Source organism: Athene noctua, chromosome 13 (genome assembly GCF_965140245.1).
Source record: "Athene noctua chromosome 13, bAthNoc1.hap1.1, whole genome shotgun sequence".
Classification (NCBI taxonomy): Eukaryota; Metazoa; Chordata; class Aves; order Strigiformes; family Strigidae; genus Athene; species Athene noctua.
The window spans coordinates 9,847,586-9,868,059 of NC_134049.1; the positions used below are offsets into that span (position 1 = coordinate 9,847,586).

Below are 20,474 nucleotides of genomic sequence, written 5' to 3' on the forward strand. Positions count from 1 at the left end.
TGCAAAATTAATAAAAAAGCAGGGAGGGGGAAGTTTGGCAGCTAAACACGAGTGCTGTAGGTCAAAAGAACAGTCTGAAATGAAAACTAAAGCTGTGGTGTAAACCTCTCATCCTGTAGAGGGTAATATAGAGGTATAGACCTCAATATTGACCAGGGGGAGGAAGGAAAACATTTAATTAATTGTGGCTAAAACAAAAAGTGATACATTTGTGTGCACAATGCACTCTTGATTTACAGAACTGTATCCCTTATAGATCATGCATATAGCCATGTGAGTGAAAGATTATACCTGAGTTTAATGCGATGTAGCAGAAGATGACAACAAGCAGAGCTATGCTATTCTGAGACAGGATTACTGTGTTGAGAATTTAACTCAGGAGATAATTTGCATCACCTACAATACCAATGATCTGAGAGTTTTGCCCTTTGCATTCAGATCAGGCAATTTTTGAGCAAAAAAGTAGATTGCCTCCGTTAGTTTTATACTGTGCCCATCACAATAGTCTCTTAGCACTTTCCTCTGAAATAATTATCTGTAATAAGGTCTTGCAGATAGGAAGCTGAGAAAGAAGGAAAGGAAGACTTTGTTTCAAGAGGATGGAGGAAGTAGTTTGGAAATCATTAGACTTGTTTTAATAGTGTAGAAGCGTTTGTGTGGAAACTGCTGAATTTATATAGTAAATTGAATGTCTAATTGTTTCACCAAGCTGCATTCTTTGCAGTCTGATCAATTATGTTGTATAACCTAAATGAAACAGATTGTCTTTTTTTTCCTTAAGCCTTTTGCCATTTGCAAGTGCAAATGTGGATTTTCTTTTCAGTTCCTCAAAAGAAAATACAGAGACATACCATCACCTTGAGTGAACACAGATGTTTTAAGGAAGTTAGTTTGCACGGAAATCAGACATGATTTGAGGAAGAAATGCTTATACTCCACCTCCTGCTGTTTTTCCCTCCACATGTGCATCTCTTCTACCCCCACACCCTTATACTCGATCTTTTCTTTGACCTTTGGTTAATCAAATTCTTTTAATAAGTGAAACAATTCCAATTTGCCAAAACAAGCTAGAATTATATTTAACTTTGCCTTTGAGATACAAGCGATTTCTGAGGTTGTCTGTTGGTGGGATATGCACTGTTGTCTGAACAAGTTGTCTTTTCTCCCTTACCCCACGGGAAGTTCTTAACATAGAAAAGCAAATGCAGCTTTTCCCAGTTGCAGACAGTGTTGAGTGGGTGGTGTATGATATGCTGATGTGGCCCCTATTGCCAGCTGAACACCCAGGACCAGCTGGGTGACCATGACTTTTCCCCTCTCCTTCCTTCAGTTTTTTCATCTGTAAAAAAATAAAAATAAATCCCAAGATTACAATACATTCCCCCTTTGTACTGATACATGAAGTATCAGAAAAACTCCTGCAGTCTGAGAAGCAACTGTGTTAATGCAGCCAAGGTGATGCTGACCTCCAGTGTGGAAGTGATAAGGTCTTTTTCTCAAATGCTTGCCTTTTTGTTGTTGTTTTATTCTCCTTTCTGCTGTAACTTTTCTCGTCATATCTTTTCAAAGAGTCTAGGCATAGCTATGAGCTTTAAATGCAACCTCTCACGCTTGGAAATTGTGTTGAGAGGCAGCCTACGCTTGTGCAATAGCGTGGGGCACCAAGAGTAAACTTGCAACCTGTTGTATGTTCAGTGCAGTGAATAGCAAATAGCACACTTAAGGCAAAGTCATCCCCATTGATTCTGGTCGGAAGAAGTTTACACAGAACTGTGTTTTAGTACAGCTGGATGTACATACTGGATGACATACAAACTCATCAGAGCAATGACTTTTACTTCATAACACAGCTTCTTGGGTTTTCAGGCTGAAATGTTTTGGGATTTTTTTTTTTTTTTTTCACCCCCCTTAGCATTCACAGAAAATAGGCTGTTAAGAAGCGGAAAGCATGCAATTTATAGCAGATGGGTATAAACCACTCCAGCTCTACTACTGGAATGGGATCAATCAGGAACACTACATGCACCATTTACCCAGAAGAAACTCACCTGGGGGAACCCTGTGGAATTTTAGCCTATTAAGAGAACACCTTAACAAGTTTAGTTTAAATAAAAACTTGTCGGCAGGCATTAAGGGGAGCAAAAGCTCTCGCTCTCCATCATCTGCTTGCTGTCCCTTTGAGAAATGTGACTCCCCTTGCATTGTGGCAGCAAAGCTTCTCCTTCCTTATTTTTGGTTTTTCCTTTTTCATCTGTAACTTTTGTTCAGCCTGTTCTTAAAAGCCAAGCCCCACGGAGGTTCAAAAAAGTTCCACTCCATTTACTGGACTTCTAAATAGAAGGCATTTAGCCGAGCCAAGTGATTAGGCTTCTGTTGCATTTAACCGCTCCCTTTGCGTATAACTGGCTGTCTAGTGATCTCTCTCAGCTTTAGTCCATACTCATCTTTTATTATTGTCTCTACAAATGTTTCTCTGTTTTCCTCCTTATTTTTATTTTTCGTGGAGGTATCAGGTTAATGATACATATTATGTGCAGGGGTTGGGGAGGTTACTTTTAAGACAATCCTTCCCTTTGGGAAATATAACAGTACATTGAAAATGTAGCCCTAGTAAGGCTTGTAAAAGAGACTGGGGCATACAGTATAATGTAGCATAAAATGGAGTATGTGACTTTAAAGAAACTAATTTATTTTAGGCTAATGTTTTAAATTTTGCATTTGCCCCTTTTCTTTTCCCCCAGGTGAAATAAAATTGTGTTTCAAATCCATCACAAAGCACTAGGGGATTTTAGAGGGGAAGTGAGGCAGGCCAGAGTTAAGTTTTCCTTGCAGCCCAAACCTTTTACCTCTGCTTACCAGTAGGTGAACCAGAAAGCAAAACTTGACAGTGAGTGCAATAGAAACCGGCTAATTGGTTTCCCATGTTTAATTTTGAGATGCTTTTTTTGGCATTCTTTCCCTCCTGAACAAGCAGTAAGTTTTGGTGCCTGCTTGCTACTGAAATCAATATAAATGTTGCTTCCCTCCTCAGTTTCTTATTAACCCTTGGCAATGTCATCCTAGGTGCCATGTTGACATTGCTGCCCTGCCGACGAAGCAGACCAATTGCTTAGAGCTGCCTCTGGAAAAGCATCCGGGGTCCCTGCTAATGTTGATTGCTGTTGCCCCATGTACAGGAGTGTCGATCTCCGATCTGTGTGTCTGCCCTTTGGGGGACCCCAGTGAACGGCAACAGATTTCACAGCGCTACGTGAGTTCGCATTTTTTTTTTCCCCTTTAGTTTTGAAAGTAGTCAAAATTGCAGGAAAAAAAGATATAACATTGTCCAGTCATAATAACATGTCTCCTACCAGAGAAAACTATTAGACAGAATAGTTATTATGTTTAGAATGACAAGGAGATTGGCAGGGCAGATAGACCCAAGCAATTTGGCTGCTTGTATTTGTTGGGTTTTAAACTAATACTTTTCTTTGTAAACTTGAATTGTATTAAGAGATTATGATGGGGAACGAGACACGCTGAGTATCACAGAGAGATCATAGTATACTTAGCTTTCTTTCCTCCTTTGTGGAGGATATGTTCTAAACTCTCAACTGTTGGAAGATAAAGCCATGTGATGGCTTCCATGCCTCAGTCCTCAAAAGCTGTGCAAGAGGGAATAAGCATATCTCTCTGAAATGGGGTGCGAGACTGAGGCATGAGGAAGTTGAACCACTTTGAGTCAAAGTTTTTAAGGACAGATTCTTCACTCCTGATTGAGTGTGCTGCTTTCCCAACCCATGCTGCTTTTCCAGGTCTATGTCCCGTTTTCTGTTTTAATGGGCGGATGATACTTGTGTAAACATGCAGGGCTCCTTCCAATTTCCACCATGATGTTAACATGTAACATATGTGTATGGAGAATTTCCTTAGGTAGTGTGTGCTGTTGTGAACCGCAGGGTCACGATGCAGTGAGACTGGGATAGCGGACATGTATTTATGGCTATATGAGCTGCTGAACTGAAACACTGCAGAAATAGTGATGGAAATAAAAATGTAAGTCATTTAGTAGTTCAGTAATTTCTATTTCTTATTGAATTACAAATGAAATATATCTTTATGCTTTTCCTCCTTGCAGTGTATAAAGAATTCCTTTCAGGACATAAAGGACATTGGCTTCTTACAAGTCAAAGTTTTGAAGGCGGTGGACCTGTTGGCAGCAGATTTTGCAGGTATTTTATTTCTGTTTTGCAGCATATGATGCTATAATATATTGTGAGTGCTACATAGACTTTGTGCAGTACTGTCAGTCGATGAAGGAGAAGTAAATTTCCCATTATTTCTCCAGTGGTGAAACCTGCTGCCTCAGAGAACTGACATACCAAATGGTTCTGACTCCCAAAAGTACATGGGAAGGTCCAGTGGATGAGATCTGATTTCCCCTTTATAGATCTGAGCAGCATGGCTGCTTAACACTTAACACAGCATGGTGTGCTGTTGTATTTTCAGCAGGAATGTGTAAAATAAGAGTTGATTATAAACTGATGGTGCCTGCAAAGCAGCACCTTTTATTGGGTGCCTTGTGAGTTCGTGAGCAAGATGGAAAGATTTTGGGGGCATCTCACATGGTGCTGAGTGTGTGGGTTTGGGTGGTGCTGCAGGCTGTCACCCGAAAAAGAAAGCTTGCCAGCGATGGGGATGTGAGTGCAGTGGCTTCTCTTACAGCTCGTTTGAGGCTTCAATTTGGGATGATCTTTTTGGTGCTCTTTCTCCAAGAAAAGGATGGCTTTTCCACTGAGCTCTATCTCAAATTGTGCTTGGTCGTGACAGCAATGGACACCAACACCTTTTAAAAATACAACTTTATATTGTTTCTCCAGGGAAGGTCTAGGGAATTGATACTTCTCTGTAGTGACTGCCTGGATATTATTATTTTTATTATCATCTTCTCCAGGATTCTGGAGACCTTTTAATTCCCCTCTGTATCTTGCAGCAGCTCGTAATTCACAGCCCCAGCACTGTGTGTTGTGTATTTGCTGACATAGTCATTTTATAAGATAACTTGTTGATAAAGGCAGAAAAGATGCTAGAGAGAAAACACTCATGCTCCATTCCCTGGCATTCATGAAGACATTGTAACATAAGAGAACGTTGCTCCTAAAATAAGAACCGAAAGAGAAAGCCCAAGATTAATCACAATACTATTTCAGTTTCAATCGACTGCTTAACCTCGCGATGGGAAAAAGGGTTACTGCAGAGAGCAGTACTTTAAAGAACTGAAGAACTTAATTTGCAAACAAAAAACTTGCCAAAACTGAAAGGTATCTTGGACAGAAATGCAGTTCTAAATTGACATAATGTATACATCTATATGGAATTAAGAGTGTAACTGCACCTTACTAACAAGTTTAATAAGTGAACCACAGCAAAGCAGAACCTTTGGCAAATGGCAAGGCTAGGGCTGTCTATAAATATGTGAGAGACAGTGTCCAGTGAAAGAACTGAGCCTGGAAGGTTATTTACCCTTTGGAAAACTTCACTGATGCTAATGCAGTTGCATCAGTGATGGATTTGGCCCTCTTTCCCTCAATACTTAAACAGGAGCATGTGGGTGGATAATGAACATTGGAAGAGACACGCAGGTTCTTGATTCTGCAATTCAAAGACTTTTCATACAGAGTATGTGACACACATTCCTTGTGCATAGCACAGAGTGAAATTCTGCTTAAGTAAAAGGTTACTCAGTCTGTCATTATATTCAAAATAACCCAGGCTTTGAGCCTGATTCATGAAGCAAATGACAAATTGTTTTTCAATGGCAGTGCTGAAAATATCCTAGTATTATGCTGTAATAGACCCACCAAATTGCAAAAGGATGCAGCCATTTTAGGTAAAAATAGCATAATTTCTGATCGTGAAATGAGAGACATAAAGATTAATTATCTGTTCTGAGCCATTCATAAATGATTAGTGCAGCAATTATGGGCTTCCATAATAGAGCCCTCCTAGAGCAGTGCCATATTTCCTGCATTGCCAGGGAGACTGCTCAGATTTATTGTTATTGATAAAAGTAAATTCAAAGTCCAGCTAAAAATCTGATAAAGGGAGAATCGCAGAGACAATAAGAGGTACAGAGATTTCAAGGGTTAATAGAGGAGAGCGGTAGGAGCAGGTAGAGTTCCCTCCCAGTCCTGTTCCATAGCAGTCATGACTCTTGCATGGGTGAACTGCAGACCAGTCGTTTGCCACGTTATACTTTATTCCCATGGTAAAGATTGGATTTTGGTGCGATTGGGATTTCTGTTGTCAGTTGATTATATGTTGGTATTATAGATTTTAATTGCAAGTTTTTAGCCCACTATAATAATAGCTATCAGAAAACAACATAGTATCTGCGTTGGTTCTGAACAGTGTTTTGAAAATCCGTGTTTTACCATTTGACATAAATTTTAGGCTAGTTTCTACACAGCTATATCAAATATGTAGAAGCTCTTCAGCCACGGCTAGCCCCGTTTGAGCCTTCCATACTTTTATATTCCTAGATAATAGTTTTGTTGACTTTTCCTGCTTTGTTGGATGTTTTCTGTGTACGCATGAGAGTTCTTCTCAAACACTGCATTTGCTCACTGACCAAAAAATAGCATTCAGAATACCAAATTATACAGTGGGATTGTTTTTGGCATATACCAGTTTGCATTTCAAGCAGTTTCTCTGAAAGGGTACGTGCATTTTCCACACTTAGCAGGGAATGGACATGTAAGCTGAAAAGGAGAAGACAAATAGATTCCAGTAACACACATGGTCTTTAAACTTTACCAATATTGACTAGTTAATACCCACTGTTTACATACTGAAGAGATTCCTGTTTAGTTTATAAACTTCTCAAAGAAAGAACCTTAAGAGCTCTGCATTAATAATACCAAAAATAAGGATTAAGAAAAAGACAGCTTTTGCTTAAATATCTTGTTTGTCTGCTATCTAAATCCCTGCATTGCTGACATATTTAGTTGCCTACATAAAAGTTAGGCTGGAGTGTCTGTTGCTGAGTTATACGCGAACACTGAAGATGAGATTAAATCAGATATTGAGCCAGACATGCTGATAAAGGGTACTCAGTTCACGATGGAAACTGCTGAGCTGCAGTAAGTTGTGAAAGCTGCAAATTCATGTGATCTGAGTTATCAAAAAAATACATTAACAAACATGTTTTTGCCATAATAGGTTCCACGCTAACATCTCCCTTTGAGAGGAGGTTCGGATTTTTTTTTTTTTGTTGTTTTGAGGGTTCTGTTTGCTTGCTTTAAGTGTGATACCTGGTTCACGCATGGATTCTCTAGTTGATGTTGGGTTTTGTTTAAACTGCGGCACTGTGTAGGGTCTTCATAGCTTCAAGGACTTGCTCACGTGGAACTAATTGAAGAAATGCTGCCGATACAGACAGTGCTGTACTTCTCGTGGCGCAGGTACTTAATCCTGTAATCAACTGAAGAAGACCACAGACTTTAAGCAGAGGATAAAATAGAGAGCTGTAATGGCAGCACTGATGCTTACCAGGGTTGGACTGATGGTACTGCTTTTGTAACGTCATGTGAGTAAGTGTCAGCGTGAGCACGTTTTTCTTGCTGTAGAAATGATTCATTGTAAGTCTTAGATTTAAGGTATTAGAGTGAAGCCACCTGAGTTCTAAGGTAGGTGTTAGTTTCTAGAACCGAGAATGCATCCAGAGCTATTGTTTATTTATCAAGTCATTCCAACAGAAGGAGGCAATTTGCAGTTGTCTTAACTGGACAAATAAAATTAGATCCATCAGTTCCTCAGCCCTGCTGCAAAGGAAGAATGTGCATGCTAAATACAGTAACAGGTGGACTTAATTTTTTTCTTTAATCTATCTGATCTTTCCCTAGGTAAAAGTGATCCTTTCTGTGTATTAGAGCTGGGAAACGACAGTCTTCAAACACACACTGTTTACAAGAACCTCAATCCAGAGTGGAACAAAGTTTTCACATTGTAAGTGGATTGCTCTTGAAAACATGCTGCAATACCAAACAGTTAGCAGCTTAACTATAAAAGCTATCGACTTTGGGAAAATACAGAGGTCAAGTTTAAGATATGTCATTTTTTCATACTCAGAGAGGATGTTGGAGAAATATCAAATATAACTCAATTAAAGCCTTTTGCCTTTTACTAGTTCTTGCATGGAGTTTATTAATAGAAGTCATTAAAAGAAAAATTACTGTGATATTTATAGGAAGAATCATGACTAGACATAATGGAGTCATAGCTGGATCCAAGAGATAATATAACAGAAAGTAGAGACCATATACTCATGCCTACATTTTTCATAATTTAAAATAAAATATGTTTCATTGAACCATGGTATAATCCTCGTTTATTTTGTAAGTAAGCAGAAAATTAGAGCCCGTGTTGTTCCTGGTATATTTTCTGAATTTAAACTAGTCAAACATAGCTTACACCAAATTAGAAGCTTAAATTTTTATGGAAATCAAAATATTATTTTTGGTGACATTATTAATAACAGAAGTGATAATTTAGGTATTGCTTTTAGGCAGCACAGTTTTTAATCTTGCTTTATGCTGACAAAGATTTTTTTGAGAATAACTGAAATAAATGTCTCCAAGACTGTAGTAGTCTGTGGCAAGGGCGACAACTGTGAGGGCTGGCAGTGGAGCATTTATGACATTTGCATCTGCCCACTGGAGGAACACTTTGAGAATGAATGTTGTTCTTGCAAGAAGTCCATCATAAATACTGGGCTGGATGTGAACGCAATCAAAAGTAGCTGATCTCTTTGGTAGAGGTAGCTTGCAGGATTTCTGTTTAGTCATGGGTATAGCTGAATGCCTGTCTCTTGGAGTCCTTTCACTTACTTTCTCTGTTCTCAAGAAGCTTCCACTTATCACTGTTTATTCTGAGACTGTGCCAGCAGATGAGTCTTGTCAGATATTTAGCCAACAAAATAAATCTAGTAAGGATCTGAAATTATTGTATGTGAAAAGAAAGTTTGTGTCTATACTTCCTGTGGGACTCAGAAATGTCAGCTGTGGACTGTCTCTAACTTGCTTATTGTTGTTGCATGGCTAGTGGAAGCACCAAATTCGCAGAGCTGGTCAGACTCTCACATTTCTCCTTAGACTTTTGGCCATTAAAAAAAAAAAAAAAAATCAGTTAAGCACCTTAGAAGCTACTGATGTGTTAGATTTATTTTGGAGCACGGTGGATTGTTTTGAGTGGATGAATCCATGTCAGCTGGAGCTTTCAATACCAGCAGATAGCCCTTCCCATCAGGTTTAGGTTTTCTGTGGCACATTTATCTGTGTGTGTAACTGTGGGCTTTTAATACTTTATACCACTGGTAGCTATATCACATGGAAAATGATAATGGCTTGGAGAGGAATATGGATGTATGGTTGCAGAAGTAGCATGTTTCAATGTATTTTAAAGCCATAATGTCTTGAAAACAGTGCATTTCATGGTGGTTTGCCTGCCACTGGGTCACATCACAGAATGTGCCATGGCTGCTAGCTGGAGAGACAACCACGTGGCTTTTAGGTTCAGACTCTGTGAGTCTCCATGAGGAGCGAATCTACCGTGTTGCCAGTGGAGGTTCTGGGAGCAGGACTGCTCTGAAGCAGCCTCCTTTTTGGCAGAACTTGGTTAAATAACGAATGTACACTGTACCACGTATCTCTTTCTTTAACTCTTGCACATGGAAAAGGGTAAAGAGGAGATAATGAATGCAACTGCAGTTGCTTCCACTTACCCATGCTTTTGCAGGCATACAGATTCTAACTTTTCTTAAATGAGACCCTGATTTATTAATGATCTTATAAATACTTTGGATCAAGTGCCTGCTACCACCTCAGTAGAGCATTTGCACTGAATGGAACAAAAATATTGTACATTTGGTCTTTAATTAGGGTCAATAGATTGGTTATTTTTAAAGTAATTGGTTTTGTTAGTACCTTAAAAGGGAGATAATTGTTCAAGTCAAATAAAGTTTGACTTGAACAATAAGTTTTCTTTCCTGGATTATTTCTTTAATGTCCTGAAGACTGGTTTTGAATTCAGGCCTTTCCCTGTCACCCAGTTTTGTCTAGTGGAAGCTGGGTTTTACACTGTTAGCATCATGAATGTGCAAAAAATGTCACTGGTAGTTATTTTTTTCACCTAGTTATGGGACTGAAACATGAGAGGAAAGCTTGGGGAATACCGATCTTTTGATTCATTTTTGGGGGAATTTAATTAAATGCTAGTTTTATACTCCAAGGTAATACAAACTTAATTAGTAAAACAGTATTCTCAGATCTTTGTGGAGGAGATTGTGCATGTGTATTATTATTTTTTTATGTGTCTGCACTTTTCATTCCAGCCCTATTAAAGATATTCATGATGTTCTGGAAGTGACAGTGTTTGACGAAGATGGAGATAAACCCCCTGATTTTCTTGGAAAAGTTGCCATCCCTTTGCTCTCTGTAAGTTACCTTTGCCACATGTATCATTCAAACACTGATAGTTTTGCTGCGAACGAGTTGCATTTCTTTTCCCTGTAGCACAAAGCAACACAGATTTAGAGATAAACAGGTTTTGTGATCTATATATGCCTTAGTTGGCAGTGTTTATAGTTCTCCTTAGTGTAACGAGCATTGCCAACCCATTTTAGTACAAATTTGGTTGATTGGAAAAAAAAATTGCAGAAGTGTCTGTACTTCATCAGTGCTATATGCCATGTAGGTCTGAAAACATAATTGAGTTGTTCTGTATGTTTCCACATCATCTTCTGAAGGTAACATTTTAAGCATGTCTTTGTTCTGTCTTGCTTCTTTTTACTCCAAGAAAGTAATTGCACATCACAGTAGGATTGACTAGAGATAGCTGTTATTGGCACAGCTGAATAAAATTACCTAAAAGGGGTGTTTTCTACTCCATAGTGCTTTTAAAGACTGGTGCCTTTTGTTCTGTAAACAAATATATGAAGAGTGAGCTCTACCATGGGAGTATAAAATAAAAACTGGAAACAAAGCAAGCTCAGGGGAAAGTGGTTGCTCTGGAGATTAAGGAGACTTGAAGCTTTTTCAGAAATGGCCAAAAAAGGCCAAGCTAAAGAGAGGGGAACATAAAAGGGTCATTAAAAAACATTAATAGAGAAATGGGGGGAAAAGCAGCTTTGTGTTTGGTAAGACCGATTTAATTTTGGAACAAGGCTGGTAATAGAGTGAGTAAAACAGATCAAGAGGATGTAAACAGCTCCATGTGTGTGTGCAGTATTACTTAAGATTCTGGTAACTTTTGCAGTAACGTTTGGGCAGAACTTTCTAGGCTGTGACTTTTATTAAATCGATTAGTAGATGAGACTTAAAACATCACGGCACTCTTGTGGTCGTATCAGTTCAAGGTGTGTAAACATGCTTAAGCGTAAGCATGGTGATTTCCTTGAGTTTTGAGTCACCAATGTTACTCAGCAAGTACTGCATTGAGCCCTGTACAAACACTGAAGCTTGCAATATAGAACGTGATTCAAGTGATACATGCAGGAGTGAGATGCTTTCCGTAATGCACCGTCTGATGCTGTGGGTAATAGCCCTCTTGAATAGGCAGACGGTGAATCGTGATTGAAATTGTGGAGTAGAAAATTGCAGTATTGTTTTGAAATGTCCCTGTGAAAGCATATTCACCTCTGCAAAATGGCTGGCACACATCTTTCATGGTTAAGGCAAAAGTTTGTCTTTGAGGTGGGCTTCTGCAGGAAAGGCAGTGTTGTAATACAGGTTAGTGGGGCTCTGTCCTAGCAGAGGCTGGAGAAATGGGAGATATCTAGAGGGAAAGCAAAGGTCCCGTCTGACCAAAGTGGGCCATATAAGCCCCACAGAGCCAGCATAGTTTAGGTAAGGGACCAGTCAAGATCAGAGAGGGGAACTGCAAATATTTAACGTTTCCAAATAGATAATGAACTGCCCAGAAAACTCTTGAACTGACTTAGAGGATATGATCCCAACCTAAGGAATGCTTTATAGTGGTAAGGAAATCGGCCAACGTGTTCCAGTTTTGTTGTTATTTTGTCCAAATAAGTGTCTTTCTTGTGTATGTGAATTAAAAACAATGTGGCTTCTGAATCTCTTCATTAAAGTGTGTTTGCTTTCATCCACTGCGTGCCCTTTCCAAGTTATGCTGAAGTCTAGAACAGGGGAACCCCTGCAATTTGGGGATATAAAGAGCCTATGCTATGGAAGCTGAGGAGTAAATACTGAGCTCCTGGTGCCCCCACACGCTGTCCTGTGCTTTGCAATCCTCTTCCCTCCGTGGCTCGTACGACAAGGTCTTTTTGAGGCTGGGGATATTTTAGACTGTTTGTCTATTTTAGTGGCTGGAGTTGTCAATATCTCCAGTTTTAGAGCAATATTAGAGTCAGTTGGGCATGGAGGATGATTTGATGTTTACAGGGAGGAAAAAACCTCTTAACATCTTTTATTCCATTTTTGATCACTTTGTTAATTTTTCCCCAAGTCCTCATATCTCTGATGTTACTGGAAGAGAGTGGCTGGAGCAGCTGCTCTCCTGCAGATCCAGTGCTTGCCAAATGGTCTGCATGATCGGCAGCAGGCTGTGTGGGCTCACAGTGAGAAGATGTTAGATTTGGATTTTCTGTTGATTTTATAGGCATTTGTCAAGTATCCCTTAGGAAGCATGTAACAAGGCAGACGAGGGGAGTGCATGTGTGTGGTAATGTCCAAACTATTCAGCGTAGGTTTTTTGTCCAAGGTTTGAGACAAAAAAATAAAATAGAAATTGTTTATGCTTTCCCTTGCCAACTGATCTTCTTCCTTCCTCTCCAAACTTCTCTGCCTCCTATTTCACTCAAATCTAGTGTAAATATATTTATCTCTGCTTCTGATTAAAAAACATTTTGCACCTATTAACTTAGTCTGCTCAGACAGAGAACTGCAATTTTCTAAGCTTTTTTTTCTTGAAATGAGAATTTCGATGTACATTGTCATTTTGACTATAAATTTGAATGTATCCTTTGAACCATTTAGACAAATATGCTGAAAGAGAACAATAGTTAAAGACTCAAGAAAGCCTTGCAAATCATATAGGTTTAATTTCTCTAGGTAATCAGGCCTAATATTTGCCTTGCATTAAATTCTCTTTTGATAATAGAAGAGCATTTGCTGGTTTTTTTTTCCTGTTAAAACTGCACAAGTTTGACTTGTGAGCTGTCAGCACATGAAGTAAGTTTACTTCAGGAATTGTTCATGGATGACTAGATTCTTTTCTTAATGAAAAATTACCTTGAGTAAAGTATGTGTTGGAGTGATATGAAATGTTTAATTAATTTGACAATGAATTTTGGTTTGAATGTGTTCAGTAGTCTTATACTTGTGCTTTGCAAACATGTGTACACCATCATCACATTAACATTAACACACGAATAACCTTACTGCACAAAAAATTCAGAGGTGGTGAAATTATTTATGCTTAACATTCATCCTCGACAGTGATCTGGGCTTATTGCAGGCACCAAATAAGAAACATAAAAATACTGGGCAGTAGGAGAAGATTTTTCAAGTGCCATATTGTGAATAAAGCTGAAAACTTCATGTTCTTTTGATAGTCATGATGAAGCAATATTGGACAAGTACACAATTTGCTTTGTTTCTCATACAGCTCTATTAATGCACTCTAGACGCATCGACTGCGATAGCATTACACTGAATTTGGATTTTTCTCTATTTGTAGGTGGGTGGGGGACAGAGAGAGAGAAGTGATTATTTGCTTGCATTTTATATTGAGCTTTTCCATGTTAATCAACCCATTGTATTTTTTTCCCCTGCCTTTCTTTACTTCAAACTACTGTCATCCTCTGAAGCAGGTATGAGTGAGCTCCTCTCAAATACAGCTCTGGTCAACCACATTCATAGAAGTGGAATTTAATCTGGAAAAGACACAGATTAGTGCTACTGGGATAGTCAGCAAAATGGATCACTCTCTTGCCAGAGGTGACTTACAGAGTCTGGTTTGCTTAACCTTTGGGCTGAGAGGGAGGTTGCTTTCTCAGAACCTGGGGAGTGAAAGCGAAGACCATTTACACCACTGAACAGAGCAGGCTTTTGTGCTAGAAACTGAAGAAGGTCCTGAGGAACAGAGAAGTAGGGCAAAAAACTTCATTGCCTCAAGAAAGGAGTTTGATATGTTTAGAAGTTTTGTAGGTTTTGGGGGACTTGAACTAATTATCAAAGAAGTACTTTCCATCTCTGTTCCTTTGTGCCCTACATCTTAGTAAAAGCAAACGTGTTTCTCTTTGTGAGGGTCTGTCTTTTGTTTTGCTTCAAGAGACTTCTATCTCCTAGAAGGCTGCAAGTTATTAGAGACATGGGAGCATATAGTGTGCTCCAATGAATTTGAAAGCAGAGTATATCAAATATCCTCATGTAGAAAGACCTTTTGAGTAAAGTTGTATTACAGAATGGAATGGCTTTTATCTGCTGAATTATCAGCTCAGAGTAGACTTCAGCTGCACCCTTTATTCAGCAAACAGGAAGAGGTCTATGAAATATTTTCAAGTGCCAAGCAAGGTCGGTAGCCAGTGGTACACTGAAAACAAGTAGTGTGCCTTTTGCAAACTAAATTATCTAAAACATGGCCTGGATTCAGAGAGTAGACACCTCATGATTGCAGTTACTTAGCACTTGACCATAAGTGCACAGTCTTTTCCAGGAGAAAGCTTCAGAGTTTGAGAAAAGTGAAAACGCTCCATTTATGCAATAGAGGTGGCGGTGAAGTGGATAGTCTGTTCTGATTTTTATCCCTATCATGAACTAGAAATTTTGGAGGGGGGATGGGGGGGGGGGGAACCCAACATCTTTCAGAAAAAATGCTATCTTGTTTCTGAAATTAACTTCTTCCCTGACCATGCACTATTCACTGAAATGGTATGAACAGGAATGTTTTTCATGAGTATCACCTAGGATCCTTGTGCTCCCAAGGTTTTCAGGTCCTTCTCAGGCTGCCTGGAAGCCCTTTTGTGGCTGCTTGATTTCTTTTAGATCATCAGCTCCATATCTATTTGGTCTTTGGGTATCAATCCTCTGCCAAGAGCCCACATTTCCATTCTACTTTGGATCCCACAGAAGGCTGTTAAAAGTGAAATGTTTGGGGCAAAGAGTTTTGGAATGAATGAATGGGCATTTCATACAAAATCAAATCAAGGTATATTGCAAGACTGGGCAGAAACAAAAAACCCTCTTTATTCATGTCCAGGTGGATCAAATGTGTGGCTTGCTTTCATCTTTTCCTGGGGAAATATGCCCTTTGATAAGGGTAGGTGTGTGTCTATTACAAGACAGCTTTATGTTATTTAGGGCAAATGGTATGACATTGTGCATCAGCAATGAGCTCAAGCAGGAATATCAGAGGTCCCAAATGCTTTAGATGAATTACCCTTGGAGAGTAGCCATTACCCTTTCCACGTGTCATGGGTGTTGATGTACAGAGGTTTAACCCAGCGTTCTTCTGTCAGGTCATCAATATATGACATTGAATCTGCATCAAAGCTGGATACAGAGTGAAGTTTTCTTAAAATCAATGTAAAAAAAAAGCCACTAAACCATATTTCTTTGAGACAAGAGCAATGAAAAAACACCCTTTGCTGCGTAAGGGTCTTGTCTTCTCCGTGTTTTGTGTCATATCAATCTTGGCTTTTGCTATTTCATTAAAATTCCCAAACGGTCAGAAGGTTGTTGCTTAATAGATTTAGCATTGGCTGGCTACATCAATACTGTGTTTAGTCACATTTGTTTTGCTGGGGACATCTGTGGGAAGAGTTTAGCAAATATATTCATTCATTTGAAAGGAACCCGGTGCACTTTGGGCCTTGACTGTATGGTGGTCTCACGTACCTGAACATTTCCTTTAGCTAAAGCACTGCCAGTGTCTGAAGTGCCTCTGTAGGTCAGAATACTTCATGCACAAAGAATTTTAGCTTTTCCAACTGATAATTTCCTTTGCATGGTCCTGTATGGAGAAGGGACTGTGATATAGAATATATTAATTGTTTTGTGAAAATATTGATACTGATATTTTGTCTTTCTCTGTTGAGTCGGAACAGGGAAATGCCCCATATATCAGCAATTCCCATGGGATGAAGAATTTTGACTTTTTTTCAGAACAGCAGTGACCTTGCAAAGTGAAGCATGTTGGTGGAGTAGGCATAACCGTCTTCGTGTTAATCACATGATTATGAGCGGTCTTGGTTGGTGATTGAGTCCCAGAACGCTATTAAGGAGCTCTCAGAGAATGCAGGCATTAGTATTCAGTGACGATATAAAACATCATCAATAAAGGAATAATATTGATTATGTCTCTTTAAGGACCTCACCTGCAGATATTTTCACATTTAATTTCAATATTCCTTTGCTTCCCTTTTCCCATAAGTAGATGTAAACATTCAAAGGAAAAATAACTTATTTTAGACACAACTATCAGTAATATTGAGTAAAATTCGTGTAAGTTCATCAGGTATGTAGCAATAAGGTGTTTGGGTGATAGAATAAATCTGATCTTTCTGACACTGAGATTCATCCTAGAACCCCAGCTTTGACTGCTCACCTTTTCCACAGCTGGAGAGGCATTTAAGCAGTCTTTGTGAACAGCAGAGACTGAGGAAAAGTACCCAGAAAGGAGGAAGAAATAGATCCAAGATGAAATTAATATGACTGGCTGTCTCTTGAGATTGGGGGCGAGATGTTGAACAGAATCTGAACTCTGGCCCAAGAACAGCATGCAATGAAAATGTAGAGTATTAAAAGATATTTTGCATGTTTTCGTCTGGGCACAGTTGAGACATGCCACCGATCTAATCTCCATGCAGTCATGGGTGTTAGAATTACTCTACACCTTTTGTTGAACCGCACTGGCTTAGCATGTTGCCAAAACTCTGAGAGAGACTTTTGTTAGACATTTTTCTCAGTGTTTTTTCATCCGAATGAAAATGCAATGGAGACATGCCATTTTGTAGCCAGTTGTTCTTCTCTCTTGTGCTTTTTTTCCTCTGAAGAAGGTCAAAAGCTCAGATATCTGTATGAATGTTTAGTCTTAGGCTGAGTTATAATTGCACATCTTTTACCACACAAGTCAAACACTTAGAATTAAAGATGCCAAGTGAAGCTGACTATAAAACTATTTGTGCTGCATTACTTTCTGCCCTGTTCAATTTTAGAATAGCAGCAACAACAATGACACCATTTAGTAAAGTTTCCCAAGCAACAGACAGCTCCTGTTTTCAAATACAGAGATGGAAGTTGTTTGTTGCTGAATTTAAACTTACTGTGAACACACCTGTAGACACACCCAAAATGTTTGATTTGACTCCAGCTCTTAAAACAAACAGTCTTTTCCCAAAGTCAGAAGCATTTTTTGAGTGCAGAATACCATATCAGGCTCAGACCTTCTCAGTAGTGACAGCATTTCTTTTCCTTTTTCTATCAATTTAGCAGCATGTGACATTTTTTCCTTGTTTCTTATGCTCTTGAACCATGTAAGAAAGAAGGATATTCCAAAGAATGTAAAGAGAACTTCACACTCGTTGTTGCTCCTGGGGTAATAGGATGAAATGTTACAAGAAATAGGTGTAACTGAAGTACATGGAATTTCAGCTCCCAAATTAGTAACTACAGAAAATCTATAATTGTGATATTGTGATATATATTGGACACCTACATCTCTGCAGACACACTGGGAACAATGTACCTTCTATCCTGTTACAGGAGAGTCCATGAATTAAAGCTCGGTCTAAACCTGCTACTTGGTGGACCAAAGGGGTAACAACCTCAAACAAAGTCCTTCTGACCCTGTATCTCTACCATCAGTAAATGCATTTTTTCAGTTAATTTGGGAAATTGAACAAAACCTTTGATTACCAAATAAATTTTGTTTTGTTTTCATTCTGTATCTTTTAACATTATTTTTTACCCTTGCTTGAGAGGGGAGAAAACAAACTGGTAAAATGGCAGAGTCCTTTATGGACATACTGTATGTGGCAGTTGCATGAGGACTTTCTGTCCAATCCGTTTGGCCCTAGAAGAGGGGCTAGCCACTTCAGCAGCTCTTCTGATTTGGGCCTACAGGTTATCTGAGCCCGCTGGTCTATAGAATAGTTTTTTGCCTGCCCCTGTCTTGGGAGCTGCAGCATCCTTTGCCTCCAACTCGAACCCTACATGTACTCTGTTGCAGTGAAAGCAGAGGTGCTCTGTGATCAGTTCAATGCAGTGCCTATTATTGTTATTAAATAAATTCCACATATGCCTGCATAACTCCCAGCATCCTGTTAAACAAAGTTTTGGTTGAGAACATAGCTGGAGTTCCTGATTGGACACCGCTGAGAATACAAAGTTGGTCCTTATAAGAGCCCTCTTCCCTTTCAACTGTTACCCAGAAAACCCATCTATCCTTTGATGAGCTATCTGGTACAGAAAGGGTGGAGCAACTTTGGGAAGAAAAGTGACCTTTCCCTTGTCTCATGAAATCACTTGGTTCCCATTATCCTTTTTTTTTTTTTTCCCCTTACTCATTTCTACCATGGTTTATACGAGTGCCTCTTCTAAATGCCAGAGCAGCAATAGCCGTTTTAAATATGGTTGCAATTTCATGCCCCCAAATTTCCTCCGTTATCTTTAATCTTTGATCATTACAGTCCCTGAATGTAGCTTTTTGGTAAGCTGCACTTTTTTATGTTACTGCTGTTTAGAATTAACTGGTCTGCTTCCTAAAAAGCCAAATGTTTAATCAATACATATCCTACTGTGTATAATAAATACATTTCTGCCATCACTTTTTGAAGAGAAAATGCTTTTGATTTGAGCCAAATAGTTTACAAAATGGCGAGGGAGGGTTTTTTGTGGTTTTTTTTTTTTTTCTTTTTTTAATAGACGTTTAATGAGATAGGGCCAACCGGCGGATTAAAGCATAGAAATGGTATTGAAATTCAGGGGTGGGGTGGGGGGAGAAGTCTTTTACATGAATTAGTTAATTTTGAACATTTGTTACATTAGCATTCACTCCACTTAAACTGATTAATATCTCTGGATTGTGTTTGTTTCCTGGGTAATAATTTGACAAACTTGCAATAGACTAAGCATTAAGAAGTGGGTTCGTGTACTGGAGTGTGCAATAGGTAGGTAAGTTGTTGTTTGTGGCTTTTTTCCTGAACTTTGGAAGAAAAATCCCATTTTAAACCTGTAATAACAGAGGCTGATTACTTCCCATCAACTCACTGGCTTCCAGGGCAGAATTTTCAGACTGGTTATTGCGTGCACTGCTCTACTATAAAGTACAAGGTCTGTAAATTAAAGTTGGACCATAAGAGATTTAATCTGCAATTTTATAGGTCTCTAATCCAATGGTCATTTTGTATTTCAGGCTCCGAGTATATTATCAGGGTTTGGGGAGGTATAGTTTTTTTTTTTGTGTGTGTGTGCTTGTGATTTATTTATTTATTTGTAGTGTCTTTATATTGTGAATTACAGCCAGGAAAATATTGATGCTTTTTCTCTTCCCCCTCCCCCAAACTATAGATTAGAAACGGTAAACAAAGTTGTTACACTCTGAAGAATAAAGACTTGGAACGTGCTTCAAAAGGAGTAATTTACTTGGAGCTGGATGTCCTATTTAATCCTGTAAGTTGAAGTATTTTCTCTTTGCTTATCGCTGGTGTAAGAAACATGTGAATCTGCAAGGATGGGGCTGGAGGGGTCATCCTTTAAAAACCAGGAGCCAAGCAGAAAAAATCCTGACCCAGTTGCCTCTGGTGGTGGTGGTGTGTTTCACGCCGTGGGAGAAGAAGTATTGGGACATTAGAGCTCTGTGATAGCCTCTCCAGGTGGATGGGACAATGTGGGAGCATTTTTGGACTGACAAATGACCACAAGTGTCTTAGAAAGAAGATGCCAGGGCTTTATTTGTAACAGCCAGAAAAAGGATTTAACGTTTAGAATATTACACGTTACTTTTAACACCTATTGCCTCCCCAAAAAGCTGACCCACGATGTTCTCTCCCCAGGGTGTTGACAGGAAAATTAATGAGGCAAGTCACAGTGCACTTAGTTTTTAGGTGGCTGAGTCAGTCTCAATTGTTTATGCCCTACGGCCTTTTACCAAGTTAAATCGTATTTATTAAGGCCATCGTGGGCTGCACCACAGCTCTGCTCTTGCTGAAGTGAGTCCAGCCTTGCCCAATTTAACTCATGATTTTTCGTAGCAGCTCCTCCTAAGTTTCATAGAGGCTGAGAAGAGTAAAAGATCCTGAAATTTGAAATTCCTAATCAGCGCTGGTATTACAAAGCTGAAATAGTGAACTTAAAATTTCTTCTCTTTTTTTTTTTTTCTTTTTTTTAAGATAAAAGCAAGTATTAGAACATTCAAGCCACGAGAAAAGCGCTTTACTGAGGAGAACCGCAAATTTTCTAAAAAGGTGAAAATTTTGT

The 20,474-nt window shown here is 39.0% G+C and overlaps 1 protein-coding gene across 4 annotated transcripts in view; it reads left to right on the top strand.

Moving 5' to 3' along the window:
- MCTP2 (multiple C2 and transmembrane domain containing 2) overlaps nucleotides 1–20,474 on the top strand; it is a 105,440-nt gene that overhangs the window by 36,513 nt on the left and 48,453 nt on the right. For all 4 annotated transcript variants that reach the window (XM_074916673.1, XM_074916674.1, XM_074916676.1 and 1 more), the window contains exons 10-15: nucleotides 3,064–3,250; nucleotides 4,118–4,211; nucleotides 7,884–7,986; nucleotides 10,370–10,472; nucleotides 19,566–19,667; nucleotides 20,387–20,461. In XM_074916673.1, coding sequence (XP_074772774.1) covers nucleotides 3,064–3,250; nucleotides 4,118–4,211; nucleotides 7,884–7,986; nucleotides 10,370–10,472; nucleotides 19,566–19,667; nucleotides 20,387–20,461 — 664 coding nt within the window. The remainder of the gene's footprint in view (nucleotides 1–3,063; nucleotides 3,251–4,117; nucleotides 4,212–7,883; nucleotides 7,987–10,369; nucleotides 10,473–19,565; nucleotides 19,668–20,386; nucleotides 20,462–20,474) is intronic.